General features: G+C 48.0%; 2 protein-coding genes and 1 long non-coding RNA gene across 3 annotated transcripts; 1 reads left to right on the top strand and 2 right to left on the bottom strand.

Moving 5' to 3' along the window:
• Nucleotides 1–3,964: 3,964 nt before the first annotated feature.
• LOC124655835 (deoxyuridine 5'-triphosphate nucleotidohydrolase-like) lies at nt 3,965–4,700 on the top strand. The gene is made up of 2 exons (XM_047194669.1): nt 3,965–4,367; nt 4,456–4,700. Exons 1-2 carry the CDS (start codon nt 3,965–3,967, stop codon nt 4,698–4,700), a joined length of 648 nt encoding a protein of 215 aa, XP_047050625.1.
• An 8,231-nt stretch (nt 4,701–12,931) lies between these two features.
• LOC124655833 lies at nt 12,932–16,229 on the bottom strand. The gene is made up of 3 exons (XM_047194668.1): nt 15,052–16,229; nt 13,303–13,403; nt 12,932–13,183 (listed from the first exon to the last, which is right to left on the bottom strand). The coding sequence occupies exons 1-2, from the start codon at nt 16,227–16,229 to the stop codon at nt 13,325–13,327; spliced, it is 1,257 nt and encodes a 418-aa protein (XP_047050624.1). The 3' UTR covers nt 12,932–13,183; nt 13,303–13,324.
• Nucleotides 16,230–21,982: 5,753 nt separating this feature from the next.
• On the bottom strand, nt 21,983–22,883 carry LOC124651461. The gene is made up of 4 exons (XR_006987412.1): nt 22,841–22,883; nt 22,667–22,743; nt 22,332–22,584; nt 21,983–22,213 (listed from the first exon to the last, which is right to left on the bottom strand). It is a non-coding gene; the product is annotated as an uncharacterized LOC124651461 (long non-coding RNA).
• Between the last annotated feature and the right edge of the window lie 1,071 nt (nt 22,884–23,954).

Genomic DNA, 23,954 nt, shown 5'->3' with positions numbered 1-23,954 from the left:
ATGGTTTCAGACAAACGCTTGGGTAAAACTGAGGAAAAACTAAGGAGCTGGGGAAAACTGAGCACAACTAAGGACCCGAGGGCACGAAAATAGAAATCCCTTTTGTTTAAAGAGGTAAAATGCTGGATGAGCTTCTCCAAGTCCTTCACAGAGAGATCCTTGGACAAACGGTCAACATCTTTCGCCCCTGAGTACATCCAAAAAGGGTTTTTGCGAGCCTGGAGTGGCTGCATCTGAATTCTAAGAAAGTAGGCGATTATTTGCACACCCGAGTGTTCTTCTATGTCGGTGTTTTGGAGTTGATGGATGCGAGTCATCAGGGCTTCAGTGGCCGCTCTTTCTTCGGTAGTGGCCTCTGTGTCCCAGGATCTGCATCTCTGAATTTCCTCGACAGCTTCAAACGGCGCGATACCATACTCCTGGGCGATGGAAGACTCGTCCTGGATGTACAGCCATTTCTTGCGCCAGCCATGGACAGAGTCGGGGAATTTCACGTCGAAATAATCAACGTCAGGGTGGACGCAGATGCAAATGTCACCTACATTGTAGATGATGTTCCTAGAGTTGTTGCGCCGGAGATAGAAAATGCGTTTTCACAGGCCCCAATGAGGATGGATGCCGAGGAAATACTCGCAGAGAGTGATGAAAATGGAAATATGGAGGAGAGAATTCGGGGTTAGCTGATGCAGCTGAATCCCGTAGATGAAAAGAAGTCCACGAATAAATTCATGGATAGGAGTGGAAAGGCCGCGAATGAGGAAGTCGATGAATGTTACCCAGAATCCGATAGGAGGATGAGGAAAGCTTTCATCTCCGGGAAACTTCAGTGATTCCCAGCAGGCCCAATTTCTTCAGCCTCTTCTGGTCCTGAGCAGAGATCTTGGACTGCTCCCAACCTGAAACCCAAGCCTTCTCTACGGGCGCGTCAGTGCCCGGAGCCTTGTGCTTCAGCAGCTTCGTGCGTGGAGCCATGGGGAGTGCTTTGGTGGAAGAGTAGGACGAAAGGAAGCAAGAGCGCAAGGAGCTTGAGGGATGGCAATGGCGGAGAGAGAGAAAGCAGATGTGCGGCGCGGAGAAGGGGATGAATGAGGACGACACGGTAAATTTATAGCGAGAAGCTGATCCGCCAAGCCGTTGGATGAAAAGGGGGAGTGTTTTCAGCCCTAAGCGTGTCCAAAAGGGTAAAACGGTCTTATCAGTCTGAAATTACTGGACGGAAGTTACTGCGCGCGTGCTGGAAATTACGGAGGACGTGTGCCCCCCACTTGCGCGATGTGTCGATGGCACAGAACTTTGGACCCACGACCCAGTGTGGTGACGGGAGTCGTGGCTTTCCAAGGTGGGCATCGTGGCCAGCGTTAGCAGCGACGTCACTCAAGAAAGCTTCGACTGCTTTAACAAAATATAGCGACAAAGAAAATATCAGGTACTCAAAGAGAGAAGTTTCGGGAGCCTATGATCAAATGCAAGCATATGTTCATATGCTTGGGGGCTACTCTTATCAGAAGTATCGTCTATACTTCTGATAAGAGGGTAATGCGAATAATAAAAATATAGACTTGGTCAAAAATAGCAAAAGTTGAGCCTACAGCCAAGTGCAAACACTCGACTGTAGCCTCGGGGGCTACTCCCATCGGGAGCGCTGGTCGTGCACCCGATGAAATATGAAGAAGAAAAAACAAGATAATATAGAAGAATGAATGAGAAGTTTTCATCGTACATCTTCGAGTTACACATGACTCGTCATGTACTCCCATCGGAGATCAAGATATTGTCATTTAATGACTCGGAGAAATTGGCAACTTCAGCAGCCGATAAAGGCACTCGGCAATATATTCTCAGAGCGCGTCCGCCGCGGTAAATTTTTTGGATGCCATAATACTTTACGAAGGTAAGTCCCCAGGATCTGTCCTGTGTGGCGTGGTATCGCACCCGAATGAGCTCTACTACTTTATCCGTATCAACAGATACGAAGAAAAATCCTAGCGGACGCGTTAGGTACTCGATAAAACATGTATGTGATTCGATTTGCGATAAGTCCTTAAGCGGCACGTGTCGAACTACACCAGTATCCCGAGTTCAAGTCCAAGGACTTGAGCTTGAAGTAAGTTTATGCGGGTTTGCCACAAGAGCAGTTAACTGGTACCTGATCCGTCAGATGAACCAGCCCCATTTACTAGTATCCCTGTACAAAATAGAAGTTAAAACAGAAATATTCGACTCATTGGTATAGAAAGATATGGTTTGATTCTACGTCGGAAATTTTGCTCGATTCTACGATTCAAACAAAATCTCGGGGGGCTACTGACATAGGCATCCCGGCTGGGACTGCCGAATAAGGTACCCGAGGTTATTTGGAGGCCCACGACCCGAAGCTTTCAAGGCCCAGGAGCCCAGCAAAATTCGATATAGAAGATAGAGTTATATTAGAAATTGAGAGTCATGTAATTATACGGGAAGGACTCAGAGAGTCTCCCGAAGTTTGTAACTTGTACGACAAGAATATCCCTTGGCTACCCCTCCTATATAAAGGGGAGCCGAGGGGTGAAGAAACATCGAATCTATTGTTCACAAACCCTAGTTTTTACTTTGTCGAGTACCTTTTTGGCTGAACCCTCGAGATCTACTTGCTCTCTACTTTTTACGAAAATCCAAATCTACAATCTGTAGGCATTGACAAGTTAATCCCTTCTCACTTTGTCCGCATTCGCTCAAGCAAGGCTGCAACATCCTCAAGCGGAGGCAAAACCATGGCGGGAATGGTCGGCGTTCGCGCCATCCGTTCCCGGCTCCTCCCTCCCCGAATACTCGTATATGGGCTTTAAAATTGAAAAAAAAATATAAAAACCCTAAGCTAGGGTTTGGTCGAGGACGCGGTGGCCGCCGGTGCGCCACCTAGTCCCTGTGGGCGTCGTCGCCGTCGCCGTCGACGACGTCCCCGGGCGGCGAGGCACTATTGTGGCTCGACCGCGTCGGGGACTCTGGCCACGGAGACCACAACGCCTCCTCCCAGGCAGAGTGAGGGTCCGGAGCCGCCCGCTGCTCCGCCGTGGCAGCACGGAGCTGCGCCTCCTCCCTGAGGCGCTGCTTCCTCTCCTGTAAGGCGAGGCGCCTGGCCTGATGGTGCCTCCCCTCCTCCGCGCGGCGCCTGGCCTCCTGCCGCTGCTGCTCCTCGCGACGGAGCCTGGCCTCCTCGCGCCGCCGCGTCGCTTCCTCCTCCCGGCGGGCCTGGGCGAACAACTCCCAGGCCTCGGCGTCCTCGACCGCCTGCCGGGCCTCCTCCTCCATCGCGGAGGTGCGAATGACCGCTTAGAGTTGCGGCCACTTCGCGTCCTCCTCCGCCACCGAGATGATCAGAGCGGCGTGGAGGTCGGGGTCCTCTTCCGAGGACTCCGGCTTGGGCTGCAGCAGCAGCGGCGCTGGTTGCGCCAATGTCGCGCCGCCGCGGGCGGCCTCTCCGATGTGGAGACCGCCGCGGTTTCCTCTGGCCCACAGCGCCGGCGGAGGACGGCGGCTGTTGCTGGCCTCCTCGTCGTTGGCTCCGGGAGCGAACCGTCGCTTCGGGACCATGGCGGCGGTTGCGCTTGGGGAGTGGATAGTGGAGTGGGGAGTGGACTGAAAGGATAGATCCCTTCAGTCCACATTTAATAAACCGCCATGGTCACCGATAGGTGGGCCCATCGGGAGACGAGCAGGCGAGCATCCGGACGCGGTCGGACGCCGCGTGCCATCCGCGGCAACGCAAACCTAGTCCAAATTTGGGCCGGATTTGCGTCGTTTCGGACGCCATGGCCATCTGCGCGGTGCGTGGCCCCGTTGGGCCGCGGATTTGTCCGGATGGGTCGCCTTGTTGGATGCCCTTAGAGCTCTTCTAAGATGCTCTCACGATGTTCAGTTCAAATCAAAGTCCTTGGGCCGCATTCGCTTAAGCGAGGCTGCAACATCCTCGAGCGGAGGCAAAACCATGGCGGGAATGGTCGGCGTTCGCGCCATCCGTTCCCGACTCCTCCCTCCCCGTATATTTACAAGGCGCGCTCTGCTTCCTCTTCTTCCCGCACTTCATCTCCACCCCCGCCGCCTCCCGCCAAGAACCCTCGTCACAGCCGCAGCGATGGCCTCCACCACCGGCTCCACCGCGGCCGCCGCCGACCTCGTCCAGGATGATCGCCGCAACGCTTCCTCCTCCCCGCTGCTGCTCAAGGTGAAGCGGCTGTCCCCCAACGCTGTCCTCCCGTCCCGCAGCTCCGCGCACGCCGCCGGGTACGATCTCTCCAGCGCGGTGGAGGCCGTGATCCCGGCCCGCGGCAGGGCCCTGGTCACTACCGACCTCTCTGTCGCCGTCCCAGAGGGCACCTACGCGCGCATCGGTACGTAACTACCCCAACCGCGTCCTCCTCGCTACTCCTGCCTCCTAATGCCCTTGACGTGTTCGACGGAATGCTTTTGTCGCTGCAGCGCCGCGGTCGGGCCTGGCGTGGAAGCACGGCATCGACGTGGGCGCGGGCGTGGTGGACGCCGACTACCGGGGCCCCGTGGGGGTGCTTCTATTCAACCACTCCGACGCCGACTTCGTCGTGCGGCCAGGGGACCGCGTCGCGCAGATGGTTGTTGAGAGGGTCGCTGCGCCGGAGGTGGCTGAGGTGGACGACCTTGACGCCACCGTAAGGGGTGAGGGTGGGTTCGGGTCCACCGGCGACTGATCTGATCGGTCATCATAGATGGATGTAGGTGAAGTATTCTGAAGCATCTTCGTAAGGCTAGAAACTGAATATGTAAGCTAGTTGTTTGGCGTGTGGATGTGTTAGGCTGATGGTTATGGTCAAAAGAAAGAAACTGCTAGCTGAATCATAGTGTGTTCTTCTGAATTCCCATTGTCTACCTCGCATCTCTGAATTTCTCAGTAACGCGTGATTTATTGGTCCAAGAATGCCTTTCGCTTACAGCTAGGGACACGCCAGCATCGGCAAGCTGTGCCAAGATCCAATGTATGGTCATAGCAAGAAGTTATCGTCAGCAATTCTTAAGTTGTCTAATTTAGAGCTCTGGTCGGCAATTTGAAAAATGGTCATGGTGAATTAACTGCTGTGCTGCAAGTTTGCTCCTTCTGAAGGATGATCACTTTACATTGGAATTACTGTCTACCTCGTCTAGTCAGGGTAGAAACTGATTATGCAAGCTAGTTTGGCAATGGATATGGCTTGAAGAAAGAAACTACTTGTTGGATCATCACATGTTCATGTACTGTTCTTCTAGATCCTTTTTTTTTCGAAATATGTTCTTCAGAGATGCATTGTACATAATCGAGATTGGGAAGAACACGATGTACATAATCGGGGTACACACGATGGACATAATCGGGGTACATAATCGTGTTCTTCTGAATCCTGATTATGTACAATGCATCTCTTAACTTTCCAGCGATGCATGATTCTTGGTCGAAGATTACCTGCTTGCTCCAGGTTCAGACAGACTGTCCATCTCCAAAGACCACATTGCCTATTCCCAGCTGCAATGATCCCCTGGATGAGAGCTTGTACTAGGAGCTATAGAATTCTCTCCATGATCTGATTCAGCTACCGCTAGGGACCCAGCATCAAGTTGTGCCACTCTGGCCATCTCCATCTTTTCTTTACATCCGTGCTATTTGGTCTCCACAAGTACTTATTTTAGCAGCGATGCTAATGTCTACTCCGTCGCATTTCTGAACTTCTATGTTATTCAGGTTAGAAGCTGGATAGCTCAGCTAGTTTGGCTTATGGATGGCGTAGGGTAATGGCCGAAAGAAACACCTGCTTGAATCCTGATGTATTCCTCTTCTCAATTCCTGGCATCCATTTTTTTGAGTAAAGCCTGTTATCTACTTATCTAGATCGCATCTCTGAATTCTTTGCAAAATGAGGCGTCTCCGCTCTGCTTCAGTTACAGACAAGCTTGTTATTCATAAATGAAGTTAAAGTATGATTACCCATTTATGCTATGATGAGTTTGGTTTTGACTTTTTTCATAAATAATATGGTCAGAAATACTCATTTTTCCGAAACCATATTATTCTCTCGTCCAATGAGATTATGCCTGGAGAATACTACTTGTTATTGTTTAGTAACCTAAAATGTTCTGCACTCGCACCCCTAGATGCTACGGGTTCGTTGCATGCATGTTGTTGATTCAAAAGCATCATTTGTCATTCCTTGCATGAACTCACCACTGATAACGGTTTGAGCAAAGGCTGGCATCTAATCACTTCTTATTCCTCTGCATATATTAAGTTATTAACACCTGGAAAAGGCTTCAGGTTTTTTTTCGAAATGGGGGAAATATCAACCCAGCTTCTGCATCCAAGGGATGCACACGGCTTTTTTTATTAGATTATTCACAAAACCTTACAAGAACAATACAAAGGATCAATCTCGAAGCCACCTCGAAGCCACCTCGCTAAACCTACAGTGGGATGAAGGGGGTGACAATACACCAACTCACATCATCCAAAAAACCAAATGCCTTCCAAGCCGCCCAATAGTAGATGAGAAGCACATCCAGTCAAGCAGACTCTCAGCACACGCCAACGCACACACCACAGAAGTTGCTACCGCCGTCTTCCTCGACTCCATCTTCAAGAGAGATCATCGCATTAAGCTTGCAAGACCTGCCATCGATGCCACCATGACGCCAGACGGCTCCACCATCCTGCATGCATACATCATCCCGCATTCGTCGTTGATACCCTGCAGCACCATGCCACCGAGACTCAGCACCAACAATGTGGTAGATGAATACCACTCCACCAACAACCGCCAACATCTAGCAGCTGCTCAAAAAAGATGCCCCAAGAGGTAGAACGACACAGATAGCGCCGCCATCGTTCGATCTGGGAGACCCACATCTAGGGTTTCCCCCCGAGCAGCACGAGTGTGTAGATGCGGGTTGCGACGGCGATGCCTTCAAGAAGGTAATGACGCGTAACGTTGCCATCGCCCGCCATGACCAGGGTTGGAGCACGATTTTCACCGGCAGCCGCACACCTCCAACTCGCCGAGTGTAGTGACGAGACAAGCAAAGACGATGCCTTCGACAAGGTAACGACGTCAAGCGACGCAGCCATCGTCCGCCAAGCCCGAGAGCGAGGCACGGTTTTCACCGACTGCCCCGTCACCCTAAGCTCGTAGTCGACTGGATCTTCACCGCCGGAGATCTGTGTGGGATCCCAAGATCACCCACCCCAGATCCGAACGAGGATGTCCCTCTCGGGGAGGATGTCGCCGCCGCCATGTCCGGGGCCGCCGCCCCGGCTCCCATTTGATGCGGGCGGAGAAGCCCGTCACGCGAAGGAGAAGGCGCAGCAGACCCGGCCGCCTCCAGGCCCCAAGGGCCAAGATCCGGCCACGCCACCACCGCCGCCGCCTCGCCTTCCGGCCACCGACGCTGCGCACCACCACGACCACCAGAGAGATCAGGAGCGCCGCCCCCACCCCCATGGCCGCGACGAGCTGAAACCCCCGCCGCCGCCATGCCGCGCGGGCTTTGCCCGGCGACACCTCCGGCAGCAACGGCGAGGGGAGGGAGGGACTGGAGGGGACTGGAGGGCCGGTGAGGAGAGGCTCCCCGGAGTGGCGCGGCGCCGCCACCCGGGGGAGGGGTGCCATCAACAATCTATATTTTTTCCTTATCTAGCACATTGATTGGTCTGCTAGTTCCTGTATAGTGTGAATAAGCAACAGAGACCAGGGCTGGTTCGGGTTCACCAGGGTCTGATCTGATTAGCCATGGTAGATGGATATACGTGATGATGAGTATGGTGAATGAACTGCTGGCTGTATCGTGTGATGATAGTAACTGAATAGGTTAGCTAGTTTACCATGTGTGTGGCTTAGGCTAGTGGTTATGGTGAAAAGAAACTGCTGGTTTAATGAATGAGGATGCGTTCTTCCTGAATTCCCGTTATCTATTTTTTTCGCAATCTATATCGCGTCTCTGAATTCTTGAAAAATGCAAGAGCTGCTTCAGGTTCAGACATGTTTTTTTCTCGGACCTGCACCTAAGTGGGAGAACAGCAAGAAGGTATGAGTACAGCCCGAAACAGAAAAACAAAAGAAGCAGAAAACAAAGAAGCAAATAAACGAAAAACTTTTATAAGCTATGTACAGAGCAGAGACGCCTCAAGCATCAGGAGGACAGACATAGGTTAGACAAGCTTATGATTCCAAAAAGGAAGTTACAGTATAATGAATTTCCGTTTATACTACTGATGTACTTTTCTGTTGAGTTCGCTCCTTCTTTCTTAGATGCTTGCAGCTACTTGTCATAATGTTCTGAACCTAAAATCTGTCACTCACACCGCTAGATGCTTTTGGTTGGTTGGATGTTGTTGATTCATCACCAGCATTTTGTCATGCCTTGCATAATGGTCCGAGCACGGGCTGGCATCTAACTTCGTATTCATGTATTAACAGGCAAAGAGCACCTGGAAATTGTTCAGTTCTGTCAACAATTGAATTTTCCATCGATCTAGCACATTGACTCATTGATATGCTAGTTCTTCATTTCTTATAAGTGCCTATATATGAACGCTTGTTCATGGGGAAATGCTTGTGATCAGTCGGCCGATCGATTGCAAAAGATCGGTCGCTCCCCGCACGCGTGTGACAGTGACCACCAGGCCAACCCACGTGCACATCCCCTATGTCGCATCGTCTCCGCCACTAATTTCTCATCCAATTTTTCTCTCTCCTCCTTTGGACTGTGGACGACAACAGCTCCTTCCTGCCAGCGCGTCGCTGCCCCTCCTCCTCCCGCGAGCGTGTTGTCCAGCGAGCGCGCCGCCCTAGACCCCCCTGACTGCCGCCTTAGCGCAACCTCCGGCGAGGGCGCCGCCCTAGATCCCCCTGACCGCCGCCTTAGCACATCCTCCGGCGAGGGCGCCGCCCTAGATCCTCCCCCGGCCGCCGCATCAGTGCATCCTCCAGCGAGCGCGCCGCCCTAGATCCTTCCCCGGCCGCCGTCCCAGCGCATTCTCCGGCGAGTACCACTCCTGGCAAGCGCGCAGCCCCTGGTCCTCCCCTGGCCGCCGCCCCAGCGCATGGCGAGCGCGCCGTCCCTGGTCCTCCCCCGGCCGTCGTCCCAGCGCATCCTTCGACGAGCGCCTCTACCAGCGAGCGTGCCGCCCCTACTCCTCCCTTTGAGAGCGCCTCATGTTCCTCCCGGCGAGTCCATCCTTGGCTCTCCCCCAGCTGCACCCTGCCCCTCCCCTGTCGAGCACGCGGTACCGCAGCGTCCTGACCACCAGGTACCACTATGGTGATGTCGCCGCCAGAGGTAATGGGGGAGATGGCTAAGGACGTGTGCCTGGGTAAGGTAATTTTTTGTTGTTATTTTTATTGTTAATTATTATTGTAAATATATTTGTGATTTGTTGTTAATATATTTCTGGCTTTTTTTGTTAAAATTGTTGCTGGCTATTGTTGTAAAGACCTAAATTAGTTGTTAATTAATCTTGTAAATGCATTGTCACATTTTGACCATTTAAATTGTTGTTTTTTAGTTAAAATTGTTGCTAGCTATTGTTGTAAACACCCAAATTAGTTGGTGTTTTTGTTGTTAATTAATGTTGTAAATATATTGTCATATTTTTGTCGTGGAAAATAGTTTTTTAAATTGCTGCTGGCTATTGTTGTAAACACCCAAATTTGTTATTGTTTTCGTTGTTAATTAATGTTGTAAATGTTGTAAATATATTTTCGATTTGTTGTAAAAAAAATCTTGCATGGCAAAATGTTGTGTACACCCAAATAAAAAAGGTAGGTTTTGTTGTAAATATATAGGTAATTTTTTGTAAAGATATTTTTGACACGGAAAACTAATAGTGCTAAAAAAATTGTTTTCGCTGAAATTATCACTAATTATTATCGTAAATGCCCCTATTTTGTTGAATTAATTTTGTTGTAAACACATGATGATAGCATATGGTGGTGGGCTCTCAGCCTATAGTGGGGCCGTAGGGGAGCCATGTGCACCACCCAGCAGGAAAGCAACATGCAACGTGTCAGCACAAAAGGGACATGCAGCCGGAAAGCGACATGCCTAAGGCTGGTGCCAATGCACCGCCCCACTATAGCCTTGCCACGTCAGCTTTTTCCTCACTCTCACCCCACTCTCACCCCACCTTACCAATGCATGGGCTATAGTGAGAGCTCTCACTTCTCTCTCCTCCACATCAGCTTTTTTCTCTCCTCAACATTAGCTTTTCTTTTTCAGATTACAACATTAAAAATAATGCAAGGAAATTATTTTATTGAACTAAAATTGTTACCGATTACATCATAAAAAGAAATTACATAAAAGTTTGAAAAAATTACATAAAAATTTGAAAAAATTACATAATCTAGGCATTATGAGCCCACGCATGCTCAATCAAATCTTGCCGGAGTCGTGTATACACCAGTGAGTCCCTCATTTCGTTGTCCATCTGAATCCTGGCTGCTAGGCTTGGTGGTGCATGGTGGTGTATTGCAGGGCCGACATTGGACTCAACGGTCTCATAGGTGTGCTCCAAATTTGTACCATGCTCATCGTCGATGATCATGTTATGCAGAATGATACATGCACGCATGATCAACCCAAGAGTACGCCTCGAGTAGGAGCATCCCGGAACTGCTAGAATGTTGAACCTAGCCTTCAGCATTCCAAAGGCACACTCGACATCTTTGCGCCAAGCTGCTTGAGCAGCAGTGAACATTCGCTGCTTTTCACTTTGTAGAAGAGTAACACCTTTCATGAACACCGCCGGGAGGGGTAGATGCCGTCGGCAAGGTAGTAACCATAGTTGTACTCGTGTCCATTCACCGTGAAGTTCACTACGGGTGCTTCTCCCCTAAGCACATCGGTGAACAACGGCGACCGGTTGAGTACATTGAGGTCGTTGTTGGACCGGCCACTCCAAAAAGGCATGCCGGATCCAGCGATCATACGACGCAACGGCTTCTAAGATTATGGTAGGGTGTTTGATGTCTCCCCTTGTGAATTGACCAACAAAAGCTACTGGGCGGTTCCTCCACCGCCAATGCATGCAATCGATGCTCCCTAACATGCCCGGAAAGCCACGCTCTTCGGCTTTCGTTACCGTACGCCGAGTATCCTCGACGGTTGGTCGACGGCAAAACGTCTCCCCGTAACAGGCAATGATGCCTTCACGGAATCTATCTAGACAATCTGATGTAGTTTGTCTAGCTAACTTAAGCCACTCATCTATTGTATCGGCAGAGGCTCCATAAGCTAACGTACGCAAAGCCGCGAGTACACTTTTGTATGGGAGAATGACCAGGACTGGTTGAGAGCATCAACTCTTTGGGTGAAATACGGAGAGTATTCACCCAATCTATCCACAATGCGCAGGAAAAGGGATCGCCTCATCCAATACCTTCGCCGAAAGAAGCTCGGAGGATAGTTGCAGTCGTCGGCGAAGTAGTCCTCGAAGAGCCGATCGCTTGCACCCAGACGATCACGTCTGATGAACTCTCGGCGGCGTCACGGCCGCCTTGGCTCCTCCTCGTTCAGCATCTCCTCCTCGTACTCCGCCTGGAATGCATCGATCAGATCACCCTCTATTCCGTCGCTCGAACCGGCCGGACGAAGACATGGCGTTGAGGAGTGGAAATGGAGAGTGGAGGAGATGAAATGGGTGTGGAGTGATGAGTGAAACCATATGGGGGTATTTATAGGGGGATGAAATTTTAGGGTTTTTTGAAGTACCAACGACTACCCCAACGGCTAGCTGAGGTGGACGAATCAGATCGCGCCACCTCGGCTACTACCGCTCTCTCTCGCCCGCCTAACGCCCCTCTCGCCCGCCTACCGCCCCGGCTCCCGCCCGCCTAGCGCCCGCTCTCGCCCCGCTGCTCGCCCGCCCGTCTCTCGCCCCGCCACCGTGCCGCCCGCTCTCGCCCCCTATCGCCCTCGGCGCGGGCGGTAGCCGGCGGCGGCGGGCGGTACCGCCCGGCGCCGGCCCGCACCGCCCCGCCCTCCCGTCCCGCCCTCTCTCCCGCCTCTCTCGCCCCACCACGGGCGGTACCGCCCGCGCTACCGCCCCCATTGGCACCAGCCTAACAACGTGAGCGAGGAATTAATTGCAGAAGGTACGATCTTGATTCAATGGTGAAAATAGCAACCGATTTTTAGATCCCTGATTGGGCGACCGACGGCTAGCACTGCCGTTGTTCATTGTATCCAATAGTGACCTCATGCTCGTATCACTAGTGACTTCAATTATACTTGCATTGTACTTAGAGGGTATCACTATTTCTGTATGGGTGTGACTTCGAGATACCTAAGAACGAGAAATTACCTTACATGTATATTTTATACATCTTTTTGATGGGGTATTTTATAGATCTTCAATATGTCACTAATTTATCATCTGACTAATCCGTTGTGAGTTGGCATAAAGGTTATTAGAGATAGTCATCAGGATACATATGACTATTCATGTTGCAGTACCTCTAAAAAGCTGTAAAAGCCCTTCAGGTTCAGACATGAGTCTGTCGACCACATATGGTCTAGGTCACACCCCCGCTAGGTATCCCTTTTTTCCTACTACAGATTCACCTAGGTCACGCCAACATAAGTTGTGCCGCTAGCTGTGCATCATTTTTTTACTCCTCAGAACACACGGGATGCGAAGTAGCTGAACCAAGCAAACGAAAAGGCAATACGTTCTCAGACTGAGCACGCACAACACAGTTTCTTCAAGCTGCATCCTATACTGAAGAATGCATTAGCCAGTCTTCAATCATGTGCTACATCAGCAGCAACATATGCATCAGGCAACAGCAGAAACAAACAGAAATTCGATAAACTTGCACCAGAATTGTAGCTCAACTCAGCAAATAAAAACATGTTCCACGGCAAATGGTCTGCAAAACCTAGCTTTGTACAAGGCAGACAAAAACATCTAAGCAATAAAAGAGCATTGTTCTGTCCCTTAGAAAAATAACACGGCAAATATAGCGTAGTTCAGTTTGTACGACTAGATAAACTGCATGAGAGATGCTTATATAGCTAGCAGGCAGGAAAAAACATCCATCGTAAGAATGATGCTTCTTCTATCTCTAGAGCTCTCCTTATGCTGCACAAGATCTGGAAGGTTCATTATTCCTTGCTCTATCATCAACAAATCCTTGCCATTGTTTGATTCCTGCCAACGATGGGTACAAAAGAGGAAATATGTCAGATGGAGCAGGATGAAAATGTACAGGTGAAAAAAAAACAGAGTGGGTTGCAGGTCAGTGTCGAGCAGAGTGTGCTGATACTTACAGATTTAGTTGGAACCTCAAAACTATTCTTCTTTGACAGATGACTCTGGAATTCTGTATGTAACTGCATCCACAGTAATGAACACAGCACCAACTTCCTCACTGAATACAAAAGAAAAATGTTAGATTAGACATCTCTGAATTTGGATAGTCCAAACCTAATAAAAACATTCACTGTTTTTTCAGTAATATTACAACATCACAGACCCCATTATCTTATCAACTAGTGGTAATTGAAAAAAAGGAAATAAGGTAAGTGAATAAACCAGACAGCACCGTCAATATCAGGCTAAGCAACAAAAATTAGAAGCATAGTGAGAGATCAAACAAAAGCTGTCAGTTTTACTAGATGGCGATGTCAGCATTCAAATTCCACATACGAATTGACAGGCTGACAAACAAAGACCTTCTCATTCAGTTTCGATGGACAGTTAAATTTGAATATACATAATCCATAATTTCTTATTACTACGATTTGCAAAAAGGAGGACACAACTTCAGGCAACAATATATATATATAATGTTATATATAATATGAACCAAGAAGTACTAGTCCATATCATGCTGACAAACAAAGACCTTTTCAGTCCAAAAAAAATTCAAGAATGATTTTCAGTCAATGTTCCTAGACAGTGACACCACCACATTCCACAAGGAAATTGACAGGTTGACCAATGAAAAAGCATGATCCAATTGACAAACATGTATTACACGCCAACACGTCTAATCAGTATGCATGGTGATATCACCATCCACATAGAGCGTGTTAATGTGTTAAATTGACTTAGGACTCAAAGACTTCCAGTAAAGACTATGCATATTTTAAGGTAAAACTAGGTACTCTACCGAGCAAAGAACCATATTCATCTAGAACAATGACCCACAATATTAATCTCAACCTTGTAGTTATTCAGTCATGCAAAGTTCTACAGTTTGCACACTAACTTACTTGCAGACCAAAAGCAGGAAAAAACATCTGTTCTTTAAAAGAGAGGAAAGTGCCCCGCAAAAAAAAAAAGAGGAAAGTGCAATTGTTTTCACACGCTGCTGATACTACAGATCAGTAGTGCAATACTAGTAACAGAAAGAGGGAATAAATTCAGCATGCAATGAATAGAAGATGAACACTGCAATCCTATTATTATTAAAAGGATCAGAATACGCATAAAAGAACACTTATCATTATTTCTAAAGATCAACTTTCTGGTAAAATTAGATAAACCAAAAATTACAGGTCCATACCCTTTCTATCAATTTTCACTGAAAGCGATACCATCCACAAGGAAATAGACAGGTCGACCACTGAAACCTAAAGAAGCATGACCCAATTGACAAACATGTAGTGCACCCCAACAAGTTTAGTTAATGTGCATGCTGATATCACCATCCATATACAGAGGTAATTAACACGTCAAGTTGACTAGGACTCCAAAGAATTGCAGGAAAGACTGCATATTTTCAGGCGTGCCTACCAAACAAACAGCTAAATTCACCAAGAACAATGATCTCAACTTGCAGCTATCTAGTCATGCAAAGCGCTACACTTTCCACATTGATTTGCAGAAGAAAAACAGAAAGTCCTCTGTTCTTATAAAACAGAGCAAAGCGCAATTCTTTTGCATGCCATGAATAAGCTGATCTACTATAACACGTTGCTGCTTCTACTAGAGATTAACAATGCAATACTAGTAACAGAACATACTAGTAACATAACAGAAAGAACAGGAGAAAAGGAGTTGGTAGTACATACGTGTAAATCTCCGTGTCCGTGCCGATGTAGGGTATGAAGTCGGTGTAGTAGTTTCCTCCGTTGAGTGGGCCGATGGAGCGCGTCTGCCTGCCGTCGAAGTCGAAGGCGATGACGAGCTCGGCGACGGAGTCCCAGACGACGACCTCGGCGGCGCCCTGGGAGCGGAGAAGGGTCATCCCGGGGTGGCACCCGGCCTTGTCGCCGTCGAACTGGCCCGCCCACTGCCACTGCGTGGCGCCGGCTTCCCCGGCGACGAGGTAAAGCGCTGCGACCTCCTTCCTGGCGTGGTCGGCGCAGGCGACGGCGAAGTTTCCCTCCATCTCCCCGATCTCCCAGTCGGGTCTGGCGTCCACCTCGTGCGGCGCCGGGATGAGGTCGACGGTGCCCGTCTCGGGGGTGACGCAGAGGATGTGGCCGATGGTGGTGCGCCAGAAGGCGCGGCCGAGGGCGCCGACGCCCGAGGAGGCGATGACGGTCTCGGGCGCGCAGATGTCGGATCCGACGGTCCAGTCCCATGTGCGGGACGAGAAGGACTCGACCGCCCAGACGCCGTCGTGGACCTGGAAGGCGATAACGACGCTGTAGTGGTGGAAGGAGGAGGTGGGGGTTGGCTCGAAGGTTATGACGACGGCGGGATCGGCGTCGAGGCGGTGGTCGCGGGTGTGGGGCGGGAGGCGGACCCGGCGGAAGGTGGCCGGGTTGGCGACGTAGTAGAGGCCGGAGGTGTTGCCGCGGAGGCAGACGAGGCCGCGGGTGGAGGCGAGCACGGTGACGGTCTCCGGGAAGACGGCAAAGGCCGGGTCCGGGATGAGGCGCTTGGCGGCTGAGTTGGCGGCGCGGAGCGGGTCAAAGGCGGCGTAGGCGACCGAGTCCCAGGGCGTGTGGTGGAACATGCCGGAGAGCGGGCGGGTGAGGGGCTGCGCCGCGTAGGGGTCGGCGTCGTCGCACTCGACCTCGTAGGGATCGGAGGACATGTAGTCGTCGTCGTCGTCGTCGGGGACGGCGGCGCGGCGGGAGGTAACGGAGTCGTCGTCCGAGTCGGAGGAGAGGTCGAGGTCGAGTTCGTAGTCGGAGCAGGTGGGGGAGCCGAGGGCGAGAACGCCGCGGTCGTCGTCGGAGGAGTCGGCGGGGTTCTTGGCGTCGAGGACGATCCACTCGTCGTCGGAGGAGAAGTCCATGGCTGGCTGGCGTGGGGTTAGCTAGGGTTGTGGAGATCTGATCGGGGCGTTCCTTCCTTGTGTTTGTTTGGGTTAGGGCGATCGAGGAAGATAAATAGGGCCGCGTGGGTAGACTTGGTATTTATGGAAGCGAGACGTGGCCGCGACGGTTTCTTTTCCGACGATGAGACGTCAATCAAATCAATACGTGGATCGAGTGAAGCGCTTGGACTCCACATCGGAAACACAACGTACGAGTGTTTTGTTTGTTTGTTTGCCTTCTCTTCCGTCCGTCCGTGCCCGTGGCGAGTGACCACGCTACTTTGCTCCTCGTTGGTTTTACCTTTTTCAAAGAAAAACAAATAAAATAATAATCTATACCTAATAATAAAGTTTTCAAAGAAAAACGAATAAAATAATAATCTGCATATATACCTAATAATAAAGAAAATAAGGCTTCTTGTTGGTCCGTGTTTTACTGCCCCCAATTTTCATCTAAATTACAAGACATGCCACCGTCAAGTTAAAAAAAAAACGGTTCGTCCAAACGTTCCCTCACGCTTACCTTCGTTCGTTGCTCCTGTGGGCCTGGCCCAACCAGCACCACGGCGGCGCACGGAAGATACCAAGACCGCCTGCTTCCACTCTGGCAACTGGCAAGGCACGGCGCCCGCTCCCCGCCCCGACGCACGCCCGCGCTCCCGGTGTCCGCCAAACCCCGCGACCTCTCATCTGCAGGTATCGCCCCAGATTCCAAGGAGCATGAGGACAGGGCACGCCTCCACCATGAACTCGTGCTTCCGGCGCAGGTTCGTCACCATGGCTCGCCGTCCTCTCTGCACCCCTGAGATATGTCCTTCCTCTAGCCTTGCCCCAGGCCGGTCGGTATCAAATTCGCTCATTGTCCCGAGCACAGCTCGTCTGGCGGTCTGTCCTCCCGAGGCTGACAAGATTGGGACTAAAGAGGACCGAGAGGTTGGTTCAAGATCCAATCCATCAAATTTATCATGGAAATGGGACAAAGTAAAAAAGAGGATGCTGAAGGAGCAAGGAATTTCAGAAGAGAGCTCAAATTCGTCGGACTGGCAGCGGAATTGGGAGCTTCCTACCGTGGTCCCAAAACACAGGGGAAGGAGGCGAGATGGAGACAGGAGGTTGAAGGTGTTGCCAGGCTGATGTACAATCGGAAGAAAAACTCGTGTTGCTAGGCTACGGTAAGAATTAATTGTTAAGAAGAACTGGAGAAGTAGAGCATCGGCCTGACCTCATCGATGGTAGAAGACCATGGAAGAATAGCAGCAGAAAAAGGAAGATGGGGAATCGATTGAACGAGGAAGGTGCAAAGCAAAGCTTGACGATCGACCACTCTCGAGATTGCATATATGGAGAACTCTCTATCACCATAGCAATAGTTTCATTTTTGTTCTGGGAGAGAACCACACCAGAAGTGTGGAAGAAAGAGATAGATGGAGCTTAATAAGACTACTTGTGGTGAAAGTAACATGGGTGGTAACACAGAAGTACATACAATGCCACCTAAGTATTTTGGTGATATAATATGTCATTAAATAAGGAGAGACACAATTATGGTAACTAGCTATGTACCATAACATCACACTTTGAAACATAAGATAAGTGTACAACCCAATAAACATTTTACGCATATTTTGTTGTCGTCTAGCATTGACTCCCCCCATTCCCCTTCCACACCCGCAATGAACCGCTTAGCTTACACATATATCACAACAAATATGATTACGATGTTCATCCAATCGTTTCACATGTTATCCAGATATGTGGATCCATCTTGTCAGTTTAGGAATAGGGTAAAAGTTATTACAATAACACTAAATTGTTAATATAACATAAGTAAATAAATATGATAAGATTGTTATAAGATCAAAGCTAGAGAATAAAATTATAATAAACCAAAAGAATACAATTAGACGACCGACTTACAACTTCATTGTTTTTCACTTTTGTACTGAGTGTATCAACTTGATGGATCTAAAGGGCCAAACTAAAAACATAATACGTTGGTTACACATGATTTGTTCAAGGCGCAGTTAAACGGCTGAACAGTTGGAGTAAGAACGTATCTAGCGATCTCATGGCTTATGGTGCTATCGCATTCCTAAGAGCATGTACAATGGGATGATGTCAGCCTTCCCTTACACTTGCCACGTCACATTTATTGCTAATTCGGAGAAGCGAGAAGGAAGAAAGAGAAGGTTGTCTTTCCTTAACTAAGGAGTGATCTCTTATGAAATAAGAGAAGGCTGTTTTCCCCATATATTATACCATTTATCTTCTCTTAGCCACATAATTTTTTACTAAAAAAACTAATTTTTATTTATTGCTAGGGATGACAATAAGAGATAATACATTGTACCCTTTATATTTACCGTCTTCTCTAGATGATTCATAATTTTTAAATATGTAAATCAAATTTGTAAATGAAATTTGAAATGTGATAGATATTATTTTTCTTGAACATTTTTTAGAACAAGATGGTTAATGCTTACTTGTTCGCGAATAAAAGCGGTGATGGATAATGTAGTTTTTTTTGAAATAGCTGTAGAATAAGGTATTCATATCCTCGTAAGGCAATTGTGGGGGATTAACAGAAGGTATTAATATCATTGTCAAATATAAAAGACGATAAATAGTTTAGTATTTTGTTTCTCACAGCCTACCATAGATGAACCATGAATATACTATAGAAGAAGGCAACTACAGATAAAGAGTTACCATCGGCAAATTATTGCAAAAGATTGCTGCTCGTGCACATTTGGAAATTACCGATGAAGGTTGCTTCCTGTGAACATTTGTAAACTATTGTTAAATAATTACCATACGGAAATTACTATACGGGACTAATGATTTGCGTGGAATAAGTGCTGGCACGCCGACGAAGGATTAATGTCGAATAATCACTGCTAAGGTCAAAATTTTATGTGCGGAATTAACCATCAAAGAAATCGACAAATCATATTCGAAGTTACCATGGTGAAACTACAACTCGAAAAATGTGTCAAATAATAGAAAAAGGGAAAAAATTAAATTACTCCTAGAGAATTACTCATCGCAGAGGAGGTACCTTTGGGTAAGTGCTAGTCCAGAAAGTTATCTCGAAAAGTTACCATCGAAGAGTAGAACGAGAGAAACAAAAAAATGGTTAAAAAAGTACGGCGAGATAGTTTTGTCATCGTCGAGGAGGTACCATGGGGTAAATAACGGTAGAAAGTTACGGGAGGAAAGTTATCTCTAGAAGTTACACTTAAAAATAAAAGGCAAGAAACGTAAAACGTTTTTTGCAAAGTGGGCGACATGGCTGCCGCTAATTGGTAGAAAATGATGCCTCTCTAGTGCCCATGCGGTGGAGTGTTGTGAGCTATATATATTCACAGTGGTATGTTGTATATATGTATACGATGGCTGCATGATATATTATATCTGATGTGCATTTTCTGATACTTGTAGTAACACATGGAATTTACAGCCTGACTGAAGGAGTGAGAGTATTGAAACTATGTAGGGAAACTACGGTTGAAAAGGTATGTCAGAGAATTACTATCTAAGGGAAAGTTTACGATTGATAGCCGATAATAAATTACATCCATAAAATTACACAATCTCGAAGACTTGTCGTAGGGTAAGTACTAATTGAAATTTATGGACGGAAAGTTGTGCCGGAAAATGACCATCTAATAATTAAAGGAGTTGGGAAAATACCACCGTAGACGTAGGCTAACTATCGTCGGAAAGTTACGGCCAAAAATATGTATCGAATCGAGCCGCGTCAAAGATTACGGTCGAAAAGTTGTGCCGGAAGATTACCGTATAACTTTTGTAAAAAGGAGCTGAAAGTATACGGTCTGCGAATTATGCCCATAAAGGTGTGTCAAGGAAATATCGCCAAGTAGCTTTTAAAACGGGACGTAAAAATGGTGTAGCAGCCGTAGGTAACTTTTTTGTTTGAGAGGTAGACCTAGTTAGCTACAGCCGGGAAATTACGGATGGAAAGTTTTTATATCTAAAACTACAATCCAAAAGTCTCAAAAGAGAAAAAGGGAAAGAAAAAAACACATTATAGTATAGGCCATGTGGCAAAGATTGGTTGGAAGAAAGTGAAGATCTACAGTGCAAAATCTTGGAGCAATCTCATGCAAGCAAAAACCTTCAGCTTTAATATATAGTACTAGGAAGTGTGCGGCGCGGCGCACGCCGCGCCCGTGCTGTCTACATTGTGGGAGGATGGTTTTATTGATGAGGGTTTTTATCGTCTAATAATGAAGAACGCCGATAGTTATCTGCCTTTGCAGTTTTTTGCCGGAGTGATGCGTGTCGGTTTGATGGTGTTGTTGCATCGGCAGGTGGCACACTGGCAAAATGTGTCAGGGTTAATGTTCGGCAACTTTTGTATTTTAGGAGTTTATCTTTATTAATAAGAGGCTGGCATGGAGGTTATATATTTTGGCATGTGTTCATGTGCAGTTCTTTTTATTGTTCAGTTATGATGTCTTTAGAATGGATATGAGAGACAAAGCATGGACATGTTTATTGTCACGTAGGAGCTGCAGATCAAGCATACCAACAAATCGAAAACTTTGCTTCGACGGCGGTCCATGACGGTATTCATGAGTTTGAGCAAGTAGCTGAGAAGTATATTGGCTAGGACTGAGGCTGGTTATCTGTTCGTTCTTTATATCCCAGAGCATATTCTAAATATGTTCATGCCGTATTATATAGGATGCATGTTTTTTGAATCTCTGTACGTGGCTACTGGCTAGTGTAGAGATTGAAAAAGTTGCCGAAAATGGTGGTAATATATAGATAGAGTTAGTGAATAAGTAAGGGTATGTATTAAAAAAGTTTAACACATGGCTTGGAGTTTGATTTAAAAAAAAACTGATGAAGGAACATCTAAAACATATGGCTGGAACAGCCGGCTTCGTATTTTTTAGAAGGCTGCAGGCGAGGCTGTTGTGTGAAATAAGGAAGCCGAGGGAGTGTCGCCGGTGAATCAGTGAGTGGCTTCCGTGTTTGCTTCAGGAAAAAAAAAAGATTAGATCGGCTTGCCGTCACCTACCTCTGTCTAGCTCGGTAGTGTTCAGAAGAACGCAACAGTAGCTAGCTAGCTCGAATTGAAGCGGTCGGCCGACGCGCCGTGCTCCTGCACCCGATGCCGAGGTTATCTCCGTTCGTCGCTTCCGCCCAGTCGCCCACGGCGGCCCAGTGTGATGCACATCCTAGCCTCGATACTCGGCCTGGAGGCGAGGCTCTGCAGCGCGTCCGTGGTCATCTGCCTGATCTAGGTGGAGGTTGGCCTGGGGAGGATCGATAGAGGAGTGGCAGGAGAGAGAAATAGAGGGGCGCCGCCCGGCCTCCTCAAGGTGGAGCTCAGCTCGAGGAATAGGGAGAACTGGAGGAAGGGGCAGATGGAGAGGCGCCGCTGGGCCAATCCTCCAGCCGGAGTTTGGCCTGATGGAGATGGAGTGGAGAAGCTATGCATGGGCGGCGGCCGTCGATTTAGCTGTGAGCAGCAATTGCTCGTCATCCCCACTGTCTGCCGTAAGGGATTGATGGCCTGGTATGCTTCTTCCGTCTCCGCTACTGAATTGCTAGTCCCTGTATCTCGGGAAATGTTGCTTTAGATTTGGTTGCAAAAGTGTCTTTCATGACTGAATTGCCTGTATGCGTGTCCTGGGAGCTGAAATGCATAGCATATGGTAGCAATACTGGAAGAAGACACCGTAGGAAAGAAATTCAAATGGAGAAGTAAAACATTACGCTACAAAAACATATATACTCTGATTCTTACATCGAAATTACCAAGGAAATGTATAAGTAGTTACATTTGGGTAGCTTATGTTAAACAAAGCCAATACGTTGCACTTTTAATTACCTACATAGTGGAGAAGACATTAGCCAATTCTTTGTCCTCTCAGCTTGCTGTGATTTACTCGCAGCCAGTCTGAATCTTCTGAAAAAAATCCATTAGCCTGAATGGAAGGTTCAGCCGTAATTAAGAGGTGTCGATGATAAAACAATGAAGGGTTGCTGCACTATGAGGAGTACTAACTCTGATGAGCATAGTGTCGTACAGAAATTAAATGATACCTTCCACTCTGAAAACCGAAGATCAAGAACTGTCACTCAATTTGGTTCTGTTCACTAACTGAAAGACAATGCAAAAGCTGCAAAAGCTTTCTTCTCTCCGTTCCTTCTTCAAGCACTAATCAAACAGAAGAACATCAACTGAACCTCCCACAGCCTTCACATATACATTTCGCATATTAGAATAGTGGAAGCACTACAAACATGTTCAGATGGTGGCATTGCTTGCTTCCAAGGTATTTTCCCAAGATTTCACCTGCAAGTTTAAAATACATAAACCAAACCAAACCAAACACATTCATGCTTTGTTAAGACATGCTACATATTAATTAAGAAACCTTGGTGTACTGAGATGCACATCCCTTCCCTGACAGCAGCTTCCCCTCATCCGACTCTCTTCAAGGCTGTCAACTGTCTGTAATTGATGAGTAGGTGTCAGATTGGTTAAAGAGATTGAGTGATGCCTGACGTAATGGAATGATACAATGAGTAATCTGATGGACAGTTCATACCCATCCCTGGAGCTCAAGTCTCATTTCCCTGTTGAGATTGAATAGAACTCCCGAGAAAACCAGCAGGGGCATGGCACGCTGCCGTGGTGCTGACCCCAGACCCCCACCAATCTTTTCACCGTTCGAATGTGGTAGTGGGGCCAAGATCGCGTCGGCGGCCAATGTACGCCGCTGGCTGAGGCCGTGGAGCAGAGGACACGCCGGCAAAGGTCGAGATAATCCTGTTCGCCGCCACTGTGCTCGCTAACCGAGAGAGAAGAGGTAAGGCCGGAGATGGAGAGGAGAGTAGAGGAGGGAGAGGTCAGGTGACGTACCTACGCACCGCCGCGCGTAACCTCTGGTTGCCGCCGGACCTGTATTCCACGTGGGCGTCTTTTTCCTCGGTGCTCCCTGCTCGCCATTTCACCTCCACGCCGGCGGCGTCGCTACCACCCTAACTCCCTCTGGTGGCGCGGTGGCCAGATCACCATTTCGGTGTTCATGTTGAGATGCAAAATGATATGCTGACCAAAGTGACCATGCACCCCAAAATGCTACCGATCCTCAAGTAAACGATGTTGGATACCAATATAGAGTACCATATCCTGATATCCCACAACCTGGTTATAAGAGGAAAAGGAAGATATAAAATCAGGAAAAATTACAGGAATGAGGAAGTACAATCAACCGCATTGTTCATGGTGAACACAGTGGCCGGATCTATACATGACACCTTGACTAAACATGCCAATAACAACTTAACTACACTGTAACTATATAAGGGTACATAAACAATCAACCGATGCTTGCTGCAGCTATTTCTCTCAGCAATGCAGAATAAAAACATATGTGAAGTGCAGTGTTTGATGCTGATACATTTGCACTTGGTAATGGCAACATGGAGAGGAGACTAAAGCAAGTCTTAGTGTTTGGCCATAACTAAAGAACTCCATAAAATGCGCTGGAGACATCAACATTCATGAATACCGAACAACCTGATGTTCACGTAAGCATGAGGTTCCACTATTAATTTTAATTTTAATATCACATTAAAACATATTTTAACACAAAATTTAAACAATCTTGAGGTTTTATGTAGATAAGTAATAATGCAGCCTACCTGGGTGAACAGACC

The sequence above is a fragment of the Lolium rigidum genome, chromosome 5 (assembly GCF_022539505.1).
Source record: "Lolium rigidum isolate FL_2022 chromosome 5, APGP_CSIRO_Lrig_0.1, whole genome shotgun sequence".
NCBI classification, from domain to species: domain Eukaryota; kingdom Viridiplantae; phylum Streptophyta; class Magnoliopsida; order Poales; family Poaceae; genus Lolium; species Lolium rigidum.
Note: the sequence above shows the minus strand (reverse complement) of the source record. Positions and strands in the feature narration are given on the sequence as shown.

What these genes read in the sequence shown, in the direction of transcription:
- LOC124655835 (XM_047194669.1), top strand. Translation starts at nt 3,965, where the DNA reads ATGGCGGGAATGGTCGGCGTTCGCGCCATCCGTTCCCGACTCCTCCCT. An exon ending in GGGCACCTACGCGCGCATCG is followed by an intron (nt 4,368 to 4,455) that starts GTACGTAACTAC and finishes TTGTCGCTGCAG; the next exon opens with CGCCGCGGTCGGGCCTGGCG.
- LOC124655833 (XM_047194668.1), bottom strand. Translation starts at nt 16,229, where the DNA reads ATGGACTTCTCCTCCGACGACGAGTGGATCGTCCTCGACGCCAAGAAC. An exon ending in ACGGACACGGAGATTTACAC is followed by an intron (nt 13,404 to 15,051) that starts GTATGTACTACC and finishes TTTTGTATTCAG; the next exon opens with TGAGGAAGTTGGTGCTGTGT.